Source organism: Pseudochaenichthys georgianus, unplaced genomic scaffold (genome assembly GCF_902827115.2).
Source record: "Pseudochaenichthys georgianus unplaced genomic scaffold, fPseGeo1.2 scaffold_692_arrow_ctg1, whole genome shotgun sequence".
NCBI lineage: Eukaryota > Metazoa > Chordata > Actinopteri > Perciformes > Channichthyidae > Pseudochaenichthys > Pseudochaenichthys georgianus.
This window is the reverse complement of record NW_027263246.1, coordinates 29,312-45,000: the sequence shown is the minus strand read 5'-3', so window position 1 is coordinate 45,000 and position 15,689 is coordinate 29,312. Positions and strand designations below refer to the sequence as shown.

Below are 15,689 nucleotides of genomic sequence, written 5' to 3'. Positions count from 1 at the left end.
AAGCACCTGCAAAGAACACATGCTAAGGTGAAGCTAACGCACATAGCTGTTGTTTATTTATATCACACACGTAGTCTGTTCTTCTGCTCTGTTTTCCGGTTGTTGCCTGTTTTGAATGACGAATACACACTACCGCCGCCTGCTGGTGAGGAGAGTTATTGCCACTTACGCATGCGCAGTTCGTACGTGCTCGGCTGAAGTCTTTGCGGTGTGCTCCAGTGCAACACATGGCCAACACGCAGGAGAACACGCTGACGCAACAGCGTGAGCAGAGATAGACTGCGCAAAATATACAGATAGCAGGAGACAGAGGACAGCCACGGTCACAGGAGACAGAGGACAGCCACGGTCAGATAGGAGGAGACAGAGGACAGCCACGGTCAGATAGCAGGAGACAGAGGACAGCCACGGTCAGATAGCAGGAGACAGAGGACAGCCACGGTCAGATAGCAGGAGATAGAGGACAGCCACGGTCAGATAGCAGGAGACAGAGGACAGCCACGGTCAGATAGCAGGAGACAGAGGACAGCCACGGTCAGATAGCAGGAGACAGAGGACAGCCACGGTCAGATAGCAGGAGACAGAGGACAGCCACGGTCAGATAGCAGGAGACAGAGGACAGCCACGGTCAGATAGCAGGAGACAGAGGACAGTGATTGTGCTTTCAGATGAAGCTGTGTCCGAGGAGAAGCCAGACATTGTGGCTCCCCCTCGTGAGGCTGTCGTGAGACCAGCGCAACACGCCGGGGCAGACAAGCCTCTCGACTTTCCGACTCTCCCGGTAACCCGAGAGCGTCAGCTCGTTGATCGGATCCTAGTGTTGGTGCTAGCTCTACAGCATGTTAAGATTCATGTTGGACCCAGCCTTTGGCCAATTGTGGTGTTTACCTGTTACGACCCCTTCGTATTCTGCCCCAGCGTGTCCAAGCACAACCAGCGTCTCCTGCAATGGGCTCTGATTGTGCGGGACTACCACAGTAGTTGCTCTCAGTATTTAAACAGCAAAAATGTTATCGTGTTTATTTGAATAATTAAACTCCTGATCCACATTAGTTTATAAAGTTAATCACATCTGGACTTACACAGCCTTCCTGCAGTTCCTCACAGCTGGAAGCAGTCTCTGTCGTCCCTCCAATGATGTGTTGTACTGATTCAGGTCCAACACATCCAGAACCTCCTCTGACATCTGCATCATGTCGGCCAGAGCAGAGCAGTGGATCTCAGAGAGTTCCTTTGATCTGTTCTCTGACTTCAGGAACTCTGAGATCTCCTGATGTACTGAGAGGTCCTTCATCTCCGTCAGGCAGTGGAAGATGTTGATGCTCCTGTCAGGAGAGTGTTTATAACCTCTCATCTCCTTCAGGTTGCTGATGGCGCTCTGGATGGTTTCTGGACGGTTGTCTGTGCGACCCAGCAGGCCTCCTAAAAGAGTCTGGTTGGACTCCAGAGAGAGGCCGTGGATGAAGCGGACAAACAGGTCTAGGTGGCCATTTTCACTTCTGAGGGATTTCTCCATGGCTCCCTTCAGGAAGACATCCAGGGATGGGTACTCCTGATCTCTGTTGTTACTGTCCTCATAGGGCCAGTATACCTGCAGGAAGTCCTTCAGTACCGCTGTGTCTCTGTTGATGTAACAGTGCAACATGTAGACTGCAGCCAGGAACTCCTGAATGCTCAGGTGAACAAAGCAGTAGACTGTTTTCTGGAAGATCACACTCTCTCTTCTGAAGATCTCTGTACAAACTCCTGAGTGCACCAAGGCCTCGGTGGCATCAAGACCACAGCGCTGCAGGTCTTCTTCGTAGAACATGATGTCTCCTTTCTCCAGATGTTCAAAGGCCAGCCTCCCCAGCTTCAGAAGAACCTCCCTGTCAGCCTCCGTCAGCTGCTGTGGACTCGTCTCATGTCCCGCTTCATACTTCTGCTTCTTCCTCTTGGTCTGGACCAGCAGGAAGTGTGAGTACATGTCAGTGAGGGTCTGGGGCAGCTCTCCTCTCTGGTCTGTAGTCCACATGTGGTCCAGAACTGCAGCAGTGATCCAGCAGAAGACTGGGATCAGACACATGATGTGGAGGCTCCTGGAGCTCTTGATGTGAGAGATGATTCTGCGGGACAGGTCTCCATCACTAAATCTCCTCCTGAAGTACTCCTCCTTCTGGGCGTCAGTGAAGCCTCGTACTTCTGTCACCCTGTCCACACACTCAGGAGGGATCTGATTGGCCGCTGCAGGTCTGGAAGTTATCCAGACGAGAGCCGAGGGAAGCAGCTTCCCCCTGATGAGGTTTGTCAGCAGCACGTTGACTGAGGACTGCTGAGAGACATCAGACACAACCTCACTGTTTCTGAAGTCCAGAGAAAGTCTGCTTTCATCCAGGCCGTCAAAGATGAGCAGCACTTTGCAGCCAGCCAGCTGCTCTGCTGTGACCTTCTGTAAGGTTGGATGGAAGACATGGAGCAGCCTGAGAAGACTGTACTGCTCAGCTTTGATCAGGTTCAGCTCCCTGAAGGAGAGCGGGATCAGCAGACTGACATCCTGGTTTCCCAAACCCTCGGCCCAGTCCAGAGTGAACTTCTGCACCGAGAAGGTTTTTCCAACTCCAGCGACTCCGTTGGTCAGGACCGCTCTGATGGGAGTCTGCTGGTCAGGTGAGGCTTTAAAGATGTCCTGGCACTTGATTGGAGTGTCATGGAGGGTCTTCTTCTTGGAAGCCGTCTCCAGCTGCCTCACCTCGTGTTGGGTATTAACCTCTTCACTCTGGCCTCGTGTGATGTAGAGCTCAGTGAAGATGCTGTTGAGGAGGGTTTCACTTCTATCAGTTCCTTCAGTCACACGTTCACATCTCCTCCTCAGACTGAGCCGATGTTCATCTAGAACCTCCTGCAGACCACGTTCTGCTGGAAGAGAAGGAAAGAGGAGAGAATCAGGAAAATGCTCTGAGAATGTTTTATAAACAGCTTACTGTCTACGCTCTACAACAGTATACCTAATCAAAAACAAATTAACCAGGAAGAGGAATGAAACTCTTACCTCGTACAGTTCTGGTCTGACTGGCAGCACGTCTCCTCTTCCCTCTGTGGAGATGAACACATCCTTTATAGCACTTTGCATTAGTGGAGCTGATTCTCACCAATGGGCAGAGCGTCACGTTCACTCAAGATGAAATGTGTCACGCTGCACGAATACGCAGTTGACATGAACTTCACATCTTCACTTCCTCCGTGTTGCCAGGCACAGATCTGGGTCTTTGCATTGACTCTACATGTGATCTCACAACACTCTGTTATATCTGCTAATGCTAAACACAACCAGCTCACCAGGTTATCACTATTATTATTATTATTATTACATGGCTTAGTTGAATACCACCGGTCTGGTTTCAAGGCAGGCCACTCCACAGAAACTGCCCTCCTTGCTGTCACTGAGGAACTGCACACGGCTAAAGCAGCCTCCCTCTCCTCTGTCCTCATCCTGTTGGACCTGTCTGCTGCATTCGACACGGTGAACCATCAGATCCTCCTTCGCTCTCCAAGAACTTGGAGTTTCAGGCTCTGCACTTTCCCTCCTCACCTCATACCTCAAAGACCGTACCTACAGGGTCACTTGGAGAGGGTCGGAATCCGACCCTTGTCAATTAACTACAGGGGTCCCTCAGGGCTCTGTTCTTGGTCCTCTCCTCTTCTCCCTGTACACAAACTCGCTCGGATCTGTCATTAGCCTGCATGGTTTTTCATACCACTGCTACGCTGACGACACCCAATGAATCCTGTCCTTCCCCCGCTCAGAGACCCAGGTCGTCGCTCGCATCTCTGCTTGTCTAGCTGACATCTCTCAGTGGATGTCTGCTCATCATCTCAAGCTCAACCTTGACAAAACTGAACTGCTTTTCCTTCCGGGAAAAGATTGTCCCTCTCTTGACCTGACTATCAACATCGGCCCCTCTGTTGTTTCCTCGACTCAGACTGCAAGGACTCTGGGTGAGACCCTAGATAACAACCTGTCCTTCACTGCAAGCATCGCTGCTACAACCCGCTGCTGCAGATACACGCTCTCCAGCATCAGGAGGATGCATCCCCAGCTGACCCAGAAAGCCACGCAGGTTCTGGTCCAGGCTCTCGTCATCTCACACCTAGACTACTGCAGCTCCCTCCTGGCTGGTCTGCCTGCATGTGCCATCCGACCTCTGCAGCTCATCCAGAATGCAGCGGCTCGTCTGGTCTTCAACCTTCCTGAATGTTCCCACACCACGCCGCTCCTCCGCTCCCTCCACTGGCTTCCGGTAACTGCTAGAATCCACTTCAAGACACTGGTGCTTGCGTACCGTGCTGCGAATCAGAGGTGGGAGTAAGTCCTACATGTGCAAGTCATGAGCAAGTCTCAAGTCTTGAACTACAAGTATCAAGCAAGTCCCAAGTCACTGTGGTGAGAGTCAAGCAACTCAAGTGGGATAGTGGTGGTCTAATGGATGGTGAGGTGGGTTGAAGATCGGAAGGTTGTGAGTTCAAATCCCGCCAGAAACACCACTACTAGTGTGCCCTTGAGCAAGGCACTTAGCCCTTAGTTACTCCAGGGAGAATGTCCCTGTAATTGGTAATTGTATCGCTTTGGATAAAAGCGTCAGCTAAATGAAATGTAATAAAGTCAAGTCATACAACATTCTGATGAAAAAGCCCATTTACCACATTTAAATCAGATAAAAGACAGCGGTTATGAAAATGGATTCAACCCACACTATGATCTTCATTACATACACAGTTCATCATTTGAAATCTAATTTAGACCGATGACAATCATATTAGATTCATATCAACCCCAGAACTGCAGACAATAACTAGGACTCAAAAAGCCTGTTCAAAAAGGCAGAATTCCAGGTAAGAAAATCATATATGGCATTTTCTATTAAACTTATTTAATTTAAATTTCTGTTAACACTAGAACCGCCAACAGCGTCAGCGCCTACATATATATCATTTTCAAATCATTTAATTTGTACCTCTTCATAATTTCCTTATAAACTAATTAGGACGATTTAAAACTCACTTAATTGGGTTAATTTAGAAATGGCTTCAGTTTATCATCATAACCGATCAAAAAGTTCAGATTCATTTTACAATGCCGCTGCCATGTCTTTTCAAGTCATCTATCTCAAGCTGAAGTCAAGTCTCAAGTCATGAATACCAAGTCAAGTCTTTTATCAATGTTAGTCAAGCAAGTCTCAAGTAAAAAAATATGCGACTCGAGTCAAGTCATGTGACTCGAGTCCCCACCTTCCTACATCCAGGACATGGTTAAACCGTACACCCCAGCACGTGGGTTTGCTGTCCTGGCTCCAAGATGGTGGAACGAGCTCCCATTGACATCAGGACAGCAGAAAGCTCACACACCTTCCAGACTGAAAACTCATCTCTTTCGACTCCACCTCGAGGATAGAACTACTAACAAAGCACTTATATACTAACAAAGGACTGGCTTCTCTAAAGCCAGTTGAGTAGCACTTGAAATGTTTTGGTTCTATGAAACCTGATGTACTTTGTGAAGCTGACCGTTGAGCGGCCCGACCAAGCAAGGAGGCAGAACGTCCAAATACAACCCGGTGTGGGCATTTGTTCATCACTGGCACCTGATTCACAGCCTCAGCTGCTGTCCACCTGAACACTGTCAGCAGCCACAAGGATCTCACACACCACATTACAAACAGGAAACAGAGCCTAAACACACCCGGACCAATCAAACCAACAAGACACAGGTGAGGGGGAGGAGACACACAGGGCACCAGGTGAACACAATCAGGAGCAATAGACAAACGGGTTTGGGGAACACCCCCAAACTAAACCACATGTGCAAAATTACAAGGCCCGAAGCCGTCAGTCCACAGAGACCAAGTTACCTTCGTCTCATACTTATATGATTCTGTTTTCTTCAAGTTTGTATCTTCTAGGTCTAATGCACTTATTGTAAGTCGCTTTGGATAAAAGCGTCAGCTAACTGCAATGTAATGTAATACTCGATTCTGATTGGTCAATTCAGAACACGTGACACGTTGTTAATCCAGTACAGACAGACCGCTGTCAAGGACTTATTGACCGTTGTTAAGGACACTCACATCTGCATAAACAAGTCCGGTCGATTGTACTGTATACAGTTTGGCCGAAAAGCAAACTGAAGTAACGGGGCAGAAACCCTCCTTGTTACGCAGCGGTCCAGACATAGACATTAAACGGCAAAACATATTCAGTGACCAGTTACTTTGGCATCAGGGCAGGGACATCTAGAGACTTTTCATGAATTGTGCTCCTTTTTAAAGCAAGCAACAATGTTTTCAAATCTGTATTCAAAAAGCTCCTCAAAAACGCTGCTACGTAGTTCAAACGGTAACAACTTACTATTTTTCTTAGCGGATGCACGTCAATTTAAATCAATACCAGCCAACTATTTTTTAAATCAATAAAAACAATTTCTAAATCTATAAAAGCATTACAATTAATATTGGAAGTCATAACGTTACTTTGTTGAGAATGTGGCCGTGTGATAAGCGGGATAATGTAATAAGCGGGATAATGTAATAAGCGGGATCAAGTAATAAGCGGGATAATGTAATAAGCGGGATAATGTAATAAGCGGGATAAAGTAATAAGCGGGATAATGTAATAAGCGGGATAAAGTAATAAGCGGGATAATGTAATAAGTAATAAGCGGGATAATGTAATAAGCGGGATAATGTAATAAGCGGGATCAAGTAATAAGCGGGATAAAGTAATATGCGGGATAATGTAATAAGCGGGATAAAGTAATAAGCGGGATAAAGTAATAAGCGGGATAATGTAATAAGCGGGATAATGTAATAAGCGGGATAAAGTAATAAGCGGGATAATGTAATAAGCGGGATAAAGTAATAAGCGGGATAATGTAATAAGCGGGATAAAGTAATAAGCGGGATAAAGTAATAAGCGGGATAATGTAATAAGCGGGATAATGTAATAAGCGGGATAATGTGCAGCAACTTGTTCCTTATGGGGAAAAGAACACCGACAGGCCGATCTAGATCCCTCAGCTTCGCGTCGGGCTCCTGATCCGCCTGTCAGTGTTCTTTTACCCATAAGGACCGCCTCGCTGCACATTATCCCTTACTGATCATCTTAATAATACATATCATAAACATGCCCAAGTAGTGAATAATGTTTTGGATGATATTTATTTAGTGTTTAGTTTAAAACCATTTCATGCCACAGATACAATGATAATATAATTGTATATTGAAATATCCTTAATATATTAGGTTGTCTAAAAGCTGAATCCTCTTCAGGTCAGGTTACAGCAGAAACTCTTACTTTGTGTCCGAGGGTCCAGGTTCATTCCTGAAGTCTTCAAACCATTCTTTAGACCGGTCACTCTTCAGAGACAGACAGCCGGAGACCGTGTCCTCTTCCTCATCCTTTGAAGCACTCATCTTCTCCAGTCTGAAACACACACACACACACACACACACACACACACACACACACACACACACACACACACACACACACACACACACACACACACACACACACACACACACACACACACACACACACACACACACACACACACACACACACACACACACACACACACACACACACACACACACACACACACACACACACACACACACACACACACACACACACACACACACACACACACACACACACACACACACACACACACACACACACGATTTAATTCAATTTCCTGCCTTTCTACAAACAAATTAGGGACTATGGTGTTAAAAAATCCAAGAAAATGTGTAGTGTATATGATGAGTGTGCAAACTGATCTAGTCTGCTATCCATGTGAACCTGTTTTATTTTTGGGTGGACCTCCCGTCGTCTAGGGGGGTCCGGGGGCATGCAGATACAATGATCATATACAGTGGGGCAAACAAGTATTTAGTCAGCCACCAATTGTGCAAGTTCTCCCACTTCAGAAGATGAGAGAGGCCTGTAAGTTTCATCCTAGGTACACTTCAACTCTGAGAGACAGGGGGGGGGGGAAGAATCCAGGAAATCACATTGTAGGATTTTAATGAATTTATTTGCAAATGATGGTGGAAAATAAGTATTTGGTCAATAACAAAAGTTCATCTCAATACTTTGTTATCTACCCTTTGTTGGCAATGACAGAGGTCAAAGGTGTTCTGTAGTCTCCACAAGGTGTTCACTGTTGCTGGTACGTTGGCCCGTTCCTCCATGCAGACCTCCTCTAGAGCAGTGATGCTTTGGGGCTGTCGCTGGGCAACACGGACTTTCAACTCCCTCCAAAGATGTTCTATGGGGTTGAGATCTGGAGACTGGCTAGGCCACTCCAGGACCTTGAAATGCTTCTTACGAAGCCACTCCTTCGTTGCCCGGGCGGTGTGTTTGGGATCATTGTCATGCTGAAAGACCCAGCCACGTTTCATCTTCAATGCCCTTGCTGATGGAAGGAGGTTGTCACTCAAAATCTCACGATACATGGCCCCATTCATCCTTTCCTTCACACGGATCAGTCGTCCTGGTCCCTTTGCAGGAAGCCCCAAAGCATGATGGTCCCACCCCCATGTTTCACAGCAGGTGTTCTTTGGAGGCAACTCAGCATTCTTTCTCCTCCAAACACGTCTAGTTGAGTTTTTACCAAAAAGTTCTATTTTGGTTTCATCTGACCAGATGACATTCTCCCAATCCTCTTCTGGATCCTCTGATGCTCTCTAGCAGACTTCAGACGGGCCTGGACATGTCCTGGCTTCAGCAGGGGGACACGTCTGGCACTGCAGGGTTTGAGTCCCTGGCGGCGTAGTGTGTTACTGATGGTAGCCTTTGTTACTTTGGTCCCAGCTCTCTGCAGGTCATGGACTCGGTCCCCCCGTGTGGTTCTGGATCTTTGCTCACCGGTCTTGTGATCACGTTGACCCCACGGGGTGAGGTCTTGCGTGGAGCCCCAGATGGAGGGAGATTATCAGTGGTCTTGTATGTCTTCCATTTTCTAATAATTGCTCCCAGTTGATTTCTTCTCACCGAGCTGCTTACCTGTTGCAGATGCAGTCTTCCCAGCCTGGTGCAGGTCTACATTGTGTTTCTGGAGTCCTTTGACAGCTCTCTTTTCTTGGCCATAGTGGAGTTTGGAGTGTGAATGTTTGAGGTCGTGGACAGGTGTCTTTTATACTGATAACGAGTTCAAACAGGTGCCATGAATACAGTTAACGAGTGGAGGACAGAGGAGGCTCTGAGAGAAGAAGGTACAGGTCTGTGAGAGCCAGACATCTTGTTTGTTTGGAGGAGACCAAATACTTATTTTACCAATTCATTCATTACAAATCCTACAAAGTGACTTCCTGGATTCTTTCCCCCGTCCTGTCTCATAGTTGAAGTGTACCTGGAGGAACATTACAGGCCTCATCTTTTTAAGTGGGAGAACTTGCACAATTGGTGGCTGACTAAATACTTTTTTGCCCCACTGTAATTGTATATTGAAATATCCTTAAATCAGGTTGTCTAAAAGCTGAATCCTCTTCAGGTCAGTTTACAGCAGAAACTCTTACTTTGTGTCCGAGGGTCCAGGTTCATTCCTGAAGTATACAGCTTCCGGCATAGAATGGTCACTCTTCAGAGACAGACAGCTGAAGACTGAAGATGTTTCCTCTTCCTCATCCTTTAAATCACTCATCTTCTCCAGTCTGAAAGACACACACACACACACACACACACGATTTAATTCCATTTCCTGCCTTTCTACAAACAAATTAGGGACTATGGTGTTAAAAAATCCAAGAAAAATGTGTAGTGTATATGATGAGTGTGCAAACTGATCTAGTCTGCTATCCATGTAAACCCGTTTTATTTGTGGGTGGACCTCCCGTCGTCTAGGGGGGTCCGGGGGCATGCAGATACAATGATCATATACAGTGGGGCAAACAAGTATTTAGTCAGCCACCAACTGTGCAAGTTCTCCCACTTATAAAGATGAGAGGCCTGTAAGTTTCATCCTAGGTACACTTCAACTCTGAGAGACAGAACGGGGGAAGAATCCAGGAAATCACATTGTAGGATTTTTAAAGAATTTATTTGCAAATGATGGAGGAAAATAAGTATTTGGTCAATAACAAAAGTTCACCTCAATACTTAGTTATATACCCTTTGTTGGCAATGACAGAGGTCAAACGTTTTCTGTAAGTCTCCACAAGGTGTTCACTGTTGCTGGTACGTTGGCCCGTTCCTCCATGCAGATCTCCTCTAGAGCAGTGATGCTTTGGGGCTGTCGCTGGGCAACACGGACTTTCAACTCCCTCCAAAGATTTTCTATGGGGTTGAGATCTGGAGACTGGCTAGGCCACTCCAGGACCTTGAAATGCTTCTTACGAAGCCACTCCTTCGTTGCCCGGGCGGTGTGTTTGGGATCATTGTCATGCTGAAAGACCCAGCCACGTTTCATCTTCAATGCCCTTGCTGATGGAAGGAGGTTGTCACTCAAAATCTCACGATACATGGCCCCATTCATCCTTTCCTTCACACGGATCAGTCGTCCTGGTCCCTTTGCAGGAAGCCCCAAAGCATGATGGTCCCACCCCCATGTTTCACAGCAGGTGTTCTTTGGAGGCAACTCAGCATTCTTTCTCCTCCAAACACGTCTAGTTGAGTTTTTACCAAAAAGTTCTATTTTGGTTTCATCTGACCAGATGACATTCTCCCAATCCTCTTCTGGATCCTCTGATGCTCTCTAGCAGACTTCAGACGGGCCTGGACGTGTCCTGGCTTAAGCAGGGGGACACGTCTGGCACTGCAGGGTTTGAGTCCCTGGCGGCGTAGTGTGTTACTGATGGTAGCCTTTGTTACTTTGGTCCCAGCTCTCTGCAGGTCATGGACTCGGTCCCCCCGTGTGGTTCTGGATCTTTGCTCACCGGTCTTGTGATCACGTTGACCCCACGGGGTGAGGTCTTGCGTGGAGCCCCAGATGGAGGGAGATTATCAGTGGTCTTGTATGTCTTCCATTTTCTAATAATTGCTCCCAGTTGATTTCTTCTCACCGAGCTGCTTACCTGTTGCAGATGCAGTCTTCCCAGCCTGGTGCAGGTCTACATTGTGTTTCTGGAGTCCTTTGACAGCTCTCTTTTCTTGGCCATAGTGGAGTTTGGAGTGTGAATGTTTGAGGTCGTGGACAGGTGTCTTTTATACTGATAACGAGTTCAAACAGGTGCCATGAATACAGTTAACGAGTGGAGGACAGAGGAGGCTCTGAGAGAAGAAGGTACAGGTCTGTGAGAGCCAGACATCTTGTTTGTTTGGAGGAGACCAAATACTTATTTACCAATTCATTCATTACAAATCCTACAAAGTGACTTCCTGGATTCTTTCCCCCGTCCTGTCTCATAGTTGAAGTGTACCTGGAGGAACATTACAGGCCTCATCTTTTTAAGTGGGAGAACTTGCACAATTGGTGGCTGACTAAATACTTTTTTGCCCCACTGTAATTGTATATTGAAATATCCTTAAATCAGGTTGTCTAAAAGCTGAATCCTCTTCAGGTCAGTTTACAGCAGAAACTCTTACTTTGTGTCCGAGGGTCCAGGTTCATTCCTGAAGTATACAGCTTCCGGCATAGAATGGTCACTCTTCAGAGACAGACAGCTGAAGACTGAAGATGTTTCCTCTTCCTCATCCTTTAAATCACTCATCTTCTCCAGTCTGAAAGACACACACACACACACACACGATTTAATTCCATTTCCTGCCTTTCTACAAACAAATTAGGGACTATGGTGTTAAAAAATCCAAGAAAAATGTGTAGTGTATATGATGAGTGTGCAAACTGATCTAGTCTGCTATGCATGTAAACCCGTTTTATTTGTGGGTGGACCTCCCGTCGTCTAGGGGGGTCCGGGGGCATGCAGATACAATGATCATATACAGTGGGGCAAACAAGTATTTAGTCAGCCACCAACTGTGCAAGTTCTCCCACTTATAAAGATGAGAGGCCTGTAAGTTTCATCCTAGGTACACTTCAACTCTGAGAGACAGAACGGGGGAAGAATCCAGGAAATCACATTGTAGGATTTTTAAAGAATTTATTTGCAAATGATGGAGGAAAATAAGTATTTGGTCAATAACAAAAGTTCACCTCAATACTTAGTTATATACCCTTTGTTGGCAATGACAGAGGTCAAACGTTTTCTGTAAGTCTCCACAAGGTGTTCACTGTTGCTGGTACGTTGGCCCGTTCCTCCATGCAGATCTCCTCTAGAGCAGTGATGCTTTGGGGCTGTCGCTGGGCAACACGGACTTTCAACTCCCTCCAAAGATTTTCTATGGGGTTGAGATCTGGAGACTGGCTAGGCCACTCCAGGACCTTGAAATGCTTCTTACGAAGCCACTCCTTCGTTGCCCGGGCGGTGTGTTTGGGATCATTGTCATGCTGAAAGACCCAGCCACGTTTCATCTTCAGTGCCCTTGCTGATGGAAGAAGGTTGTCACTCAAAATCTCACGATACATGGCCCCATTCATTCTTTCCTCTCCACGGATCAGTCGTCCTGGTCCCTTTGCAGGAAGCCCCACAGCCTGATGGTCCCAGCCCCATGTTTCACAGCAGGTGTTCTTTGGAGGCAACTCAGCATTCTTTCTCCTCCAAACACGTCTAGTTGAGTTTTTACCAAAAAGTTCTATTTTGGTTTCATCTGACCAGATGACATTCTCCCAATCCTCTTCTGGATCCTCTGATGCTCTCTAGCAGACTTCAGACGGGCCTGGACGTGTCCTGGCTTAAGCAGGGGGACACGTCTGGCACTGCAGGGTTTGAGTCCCTGGCGGCGTAGTGTGTTACTGATGGTAGCCTTTGTTACTTTGGTCCCAGCTCTCTGCAGGTCATGGACTCGGTCCCCCCGTGTGGTTCTGGATCTTTGCTCACCGGTCTTGTGATCACGTTGACCCCACGGGGGGAGGTCTCGCGTGGAGCCCCAGATGGAGGGAGATTATCAGTGGTCTTGTATGTCTTCCATTTTCTAATACTTGCTCCCACAGTTGATTTCTTCACACCAAGCTGCTTACCTGTTGCAGATGCAGTCTTCCCAGCCTGGTGCAGGTCTACATGTTGTTTCTGGTGCCCTTTGACAGCTCTTTGGTCTTGGCCATAGTGGAGTTTGGAGTGTGACTGTTTGAGGTCGTGGACAGGTGTCTTTTATACTGATAACGAGTTCAAACAGGTGCCATGAATACAGTTAACGAGTGGAGGACAGAGGAGGCTCTGAGAGAAGAAGGTACAGGGCTGTGAGAGCCAGACATCTTGTTTGTTTGGAGGAGACCAAATACTTATTTTACCAATTCATTCATTACAAATCCTACAAAGTGACTTCCTGGATTCTTTCCCCCGTCCTGTCTCATAGTTGAAGTGTACCTGGAGGAACATTACAGGCCTCATCTTTTTAAGTGGGAGAACTTGCACAATTGGTGGCTGACTAAATACTTTTTTGCCCCACTGTAATTGTATATTGAAATATCCTTAAATCAGGTTGTCTAAAAGCTGAATCCTCTTCAGGTCAGTTTACAGCAGAAACTCTTACTTTGTGTCCGAGGGTCCAGGTTCATTCCTGAAGTATACAGCTTCCGGCATAGAATGGTCACTCTCAGAGACAGACAGCTGAAGACTGAAGATGTTTCTCTCTTCCTCATCCTTTAAATCACTCATCTTCTCCAGTCTGAAAGACACACCACACACAACACACACACACGATTTAATTCCATTTCCTGCCTTTCTACAAACAAATTAGGGACTATGGTGTTAAAAAAATCCAGAAAAATGTGTAGTGTATATGATGAGTGTGCAAACTGATCTAGTCTGCTATCCATGTAAACCTGTTTTATTTGTGGGTGGACCTCCCGTCGTCTAGGGGGGTTCCGGGGGCATGCAGATACAATGATCATATACAGTGGGGCAAACAAGTATTTAGTCAGCCACCAACTGTGCAAGTTCTCCCACTTATAAAGATGAGAGGCCTGTAAGTTTCATCCTAGGTACACTTCAACTCTGAGAGACAGAACGGGGGAAGAATCCAGGAAATCACATTGTAGGATTTTTAAAAGAATTTATTTGCAAATGATGGAGGAAAATAAGTATTTGGTCAATAACAAAAGTTCACCTCAATACTTAGTTATATACCCTTTGTTGGCAATGACAGAGGTCAAACGTTTTTCTGTAAGTCTCCACAAGGTGTTCACTGTTGCTGGTACGTTGGCCCGTTCCTCCATGCAGACCTCCTCTAGAGCAGTGATGCTTTGGGGCTGTCGCTGGGCAACACGGACTTTCAACTCCCTCCAAAGATTTTCTATGGGGTTGAGATCTGGAGACTGGCTAGGCCACTCCAGGACCTTGAAATGCTTCTTACGAAGCCACTCCTTCGTTGCCCGGGCGGTGTGTTTGGGATCATTGTCATGCTGAAAGACCCAGCCACGTTTCATCTTCAGTGCCCTTGCTGATGGAAGGAGGTTGTCACTCAAAATCTCACGATACATGGCCCCATTCATTCTTTCCTTCACACGGATCAGTCGTCCTGGTCCCTTTGCAGGAAGCCCCAAAGCCTGATGGTCCCAGCCCCATGTTTCACAGCAGGTGGTCTTTGGAGGCAACTCAGCATGCTTTCTCCTCCAAACACGTCTAGTTGAGTTTTTACCAAAAAGGTCTATTTTGGTTTCATCTGACCAGATGACATTCTCCCAATCCTCTTCTGGATCCTCTGATGCTCTCTAGCAGACTTCAGACGGGCCTGGACATGTCCTGGCTTCAGCAGGGGACACGTCTGGCACTGCAGGGTTTGAGTCCCTGGCGGCGTAGTGTGTTACTGATGGTAGCCTTTGTTACTTTGGTCCCAGCTCTCTGCAGGTCATGGACTCGGTCCCCCGTGTGGTTCTGGATCTTTGCTCACCGGTCTTGTGATCACTTTGACCCCACGGGGTGAGGTCTTACGTGGAGCCCCAGATGGAGGGAGATTATCAGTGGTCTTGTATGTCTTCCATTTTCTAATACTTGCTCCCACAGTTGATTTCTTCACACCAAGCTGCTTACCTGTTGCAGATGCAGTCTTCCCAGCCTGGTGCAGGTCTACATGTTGTTTCTGGTGCCCTTTGACAGCTCTTTGGTCTTGGCCATAGTGGAGTTTGGAGTGTGACTGTTTGAGGTCGTGGACAGGTGTCTTTTATACTGATAACGAGTTCAAACAGGTGCCATGAATACAGTTAACGAGTGGAGGACAGAGGAGGCTCTGAGAGAAGAAGGTACAGGTCTGTGAGAGCCAGACATCTTGTTTGTTTGGAGGAGACCAAATACTTATTTTACCAATTCATTCATTACAAATCCTACAAAGTGACTTCCTGGATTCTTTCCCCCCCCTGTCTCATAGTTGAAGTGTACCTGGAGGAACATTACAGGCCTCATCTTTTTAAGTGGGAGAACTTGCACAATTGGTGGCTGACTAAATACTTTTTTGCCCCACTGTAATTGTATATTGAAATATCCTTAAATCAGGTTGTCTAAAAGCTGAATCCTCTTCAGGTCAGTTTACAGCAGAAACTCTTACTTTGTGTCCGAGGGTCCAGGTTCATTCCTGAAGTATACAGCTTCCGGCATAGAATGGTCACTCTTCAGAGACAGACAGCTGAAGACTGAAGATGTTTCCTCTTCCTCAATCCT

At 46.7% G+C, this 15,689-nt stretch overlaps 1 protein-coding gene across 3 annotated transcripts in view; it reads right to left on the bottom strand.

Annotated features, from left to right (window-relative positions):
* The window catches only part of LOC117443872 (protein NLRC3-like), a 31,662-nt gene extending 18,038 nt beyond the window's left edge, over positions 1-13,624 (bottom strand). For 2 of the 3 annotated variants that reach the window (XM_034079681.1, XM_034079683.1), the window contains exons 1-6: positions 13,567-13,624; positions 11,563-11,697; positions 9,558-9,692; positions 7,327-7,455; positions 3,029-3,072; positions 1,083-2,895 (exon numbers count right to left, since the gene is read on the bottom strand). In XM_034079681.1, the coding sequence (XP_033935572.1) occupies positions 1,083-2,895; positions 3,029-3,072; positions 7,327-7,455; positions 9,558-9,692; positions 11,563-11,697; positions 13,567-13,616 (2,306 nt within the window). In that variant the 5' untranslated portion in view covers positions 13,617-13,624. The remainder of the gene's footprint in view (positions 1-1,082; positions 2,896-3,028; positions 3,073-7,326; positions 7,456-9,557; positions 9,693-11,562; positions 11,698-13,566) is intronic. The other variant, XM_034079684.1, reaches the window with a different exon arrangement.
* Positions 13,625-15,689: the final 2,065 nt, after the last annotated feature.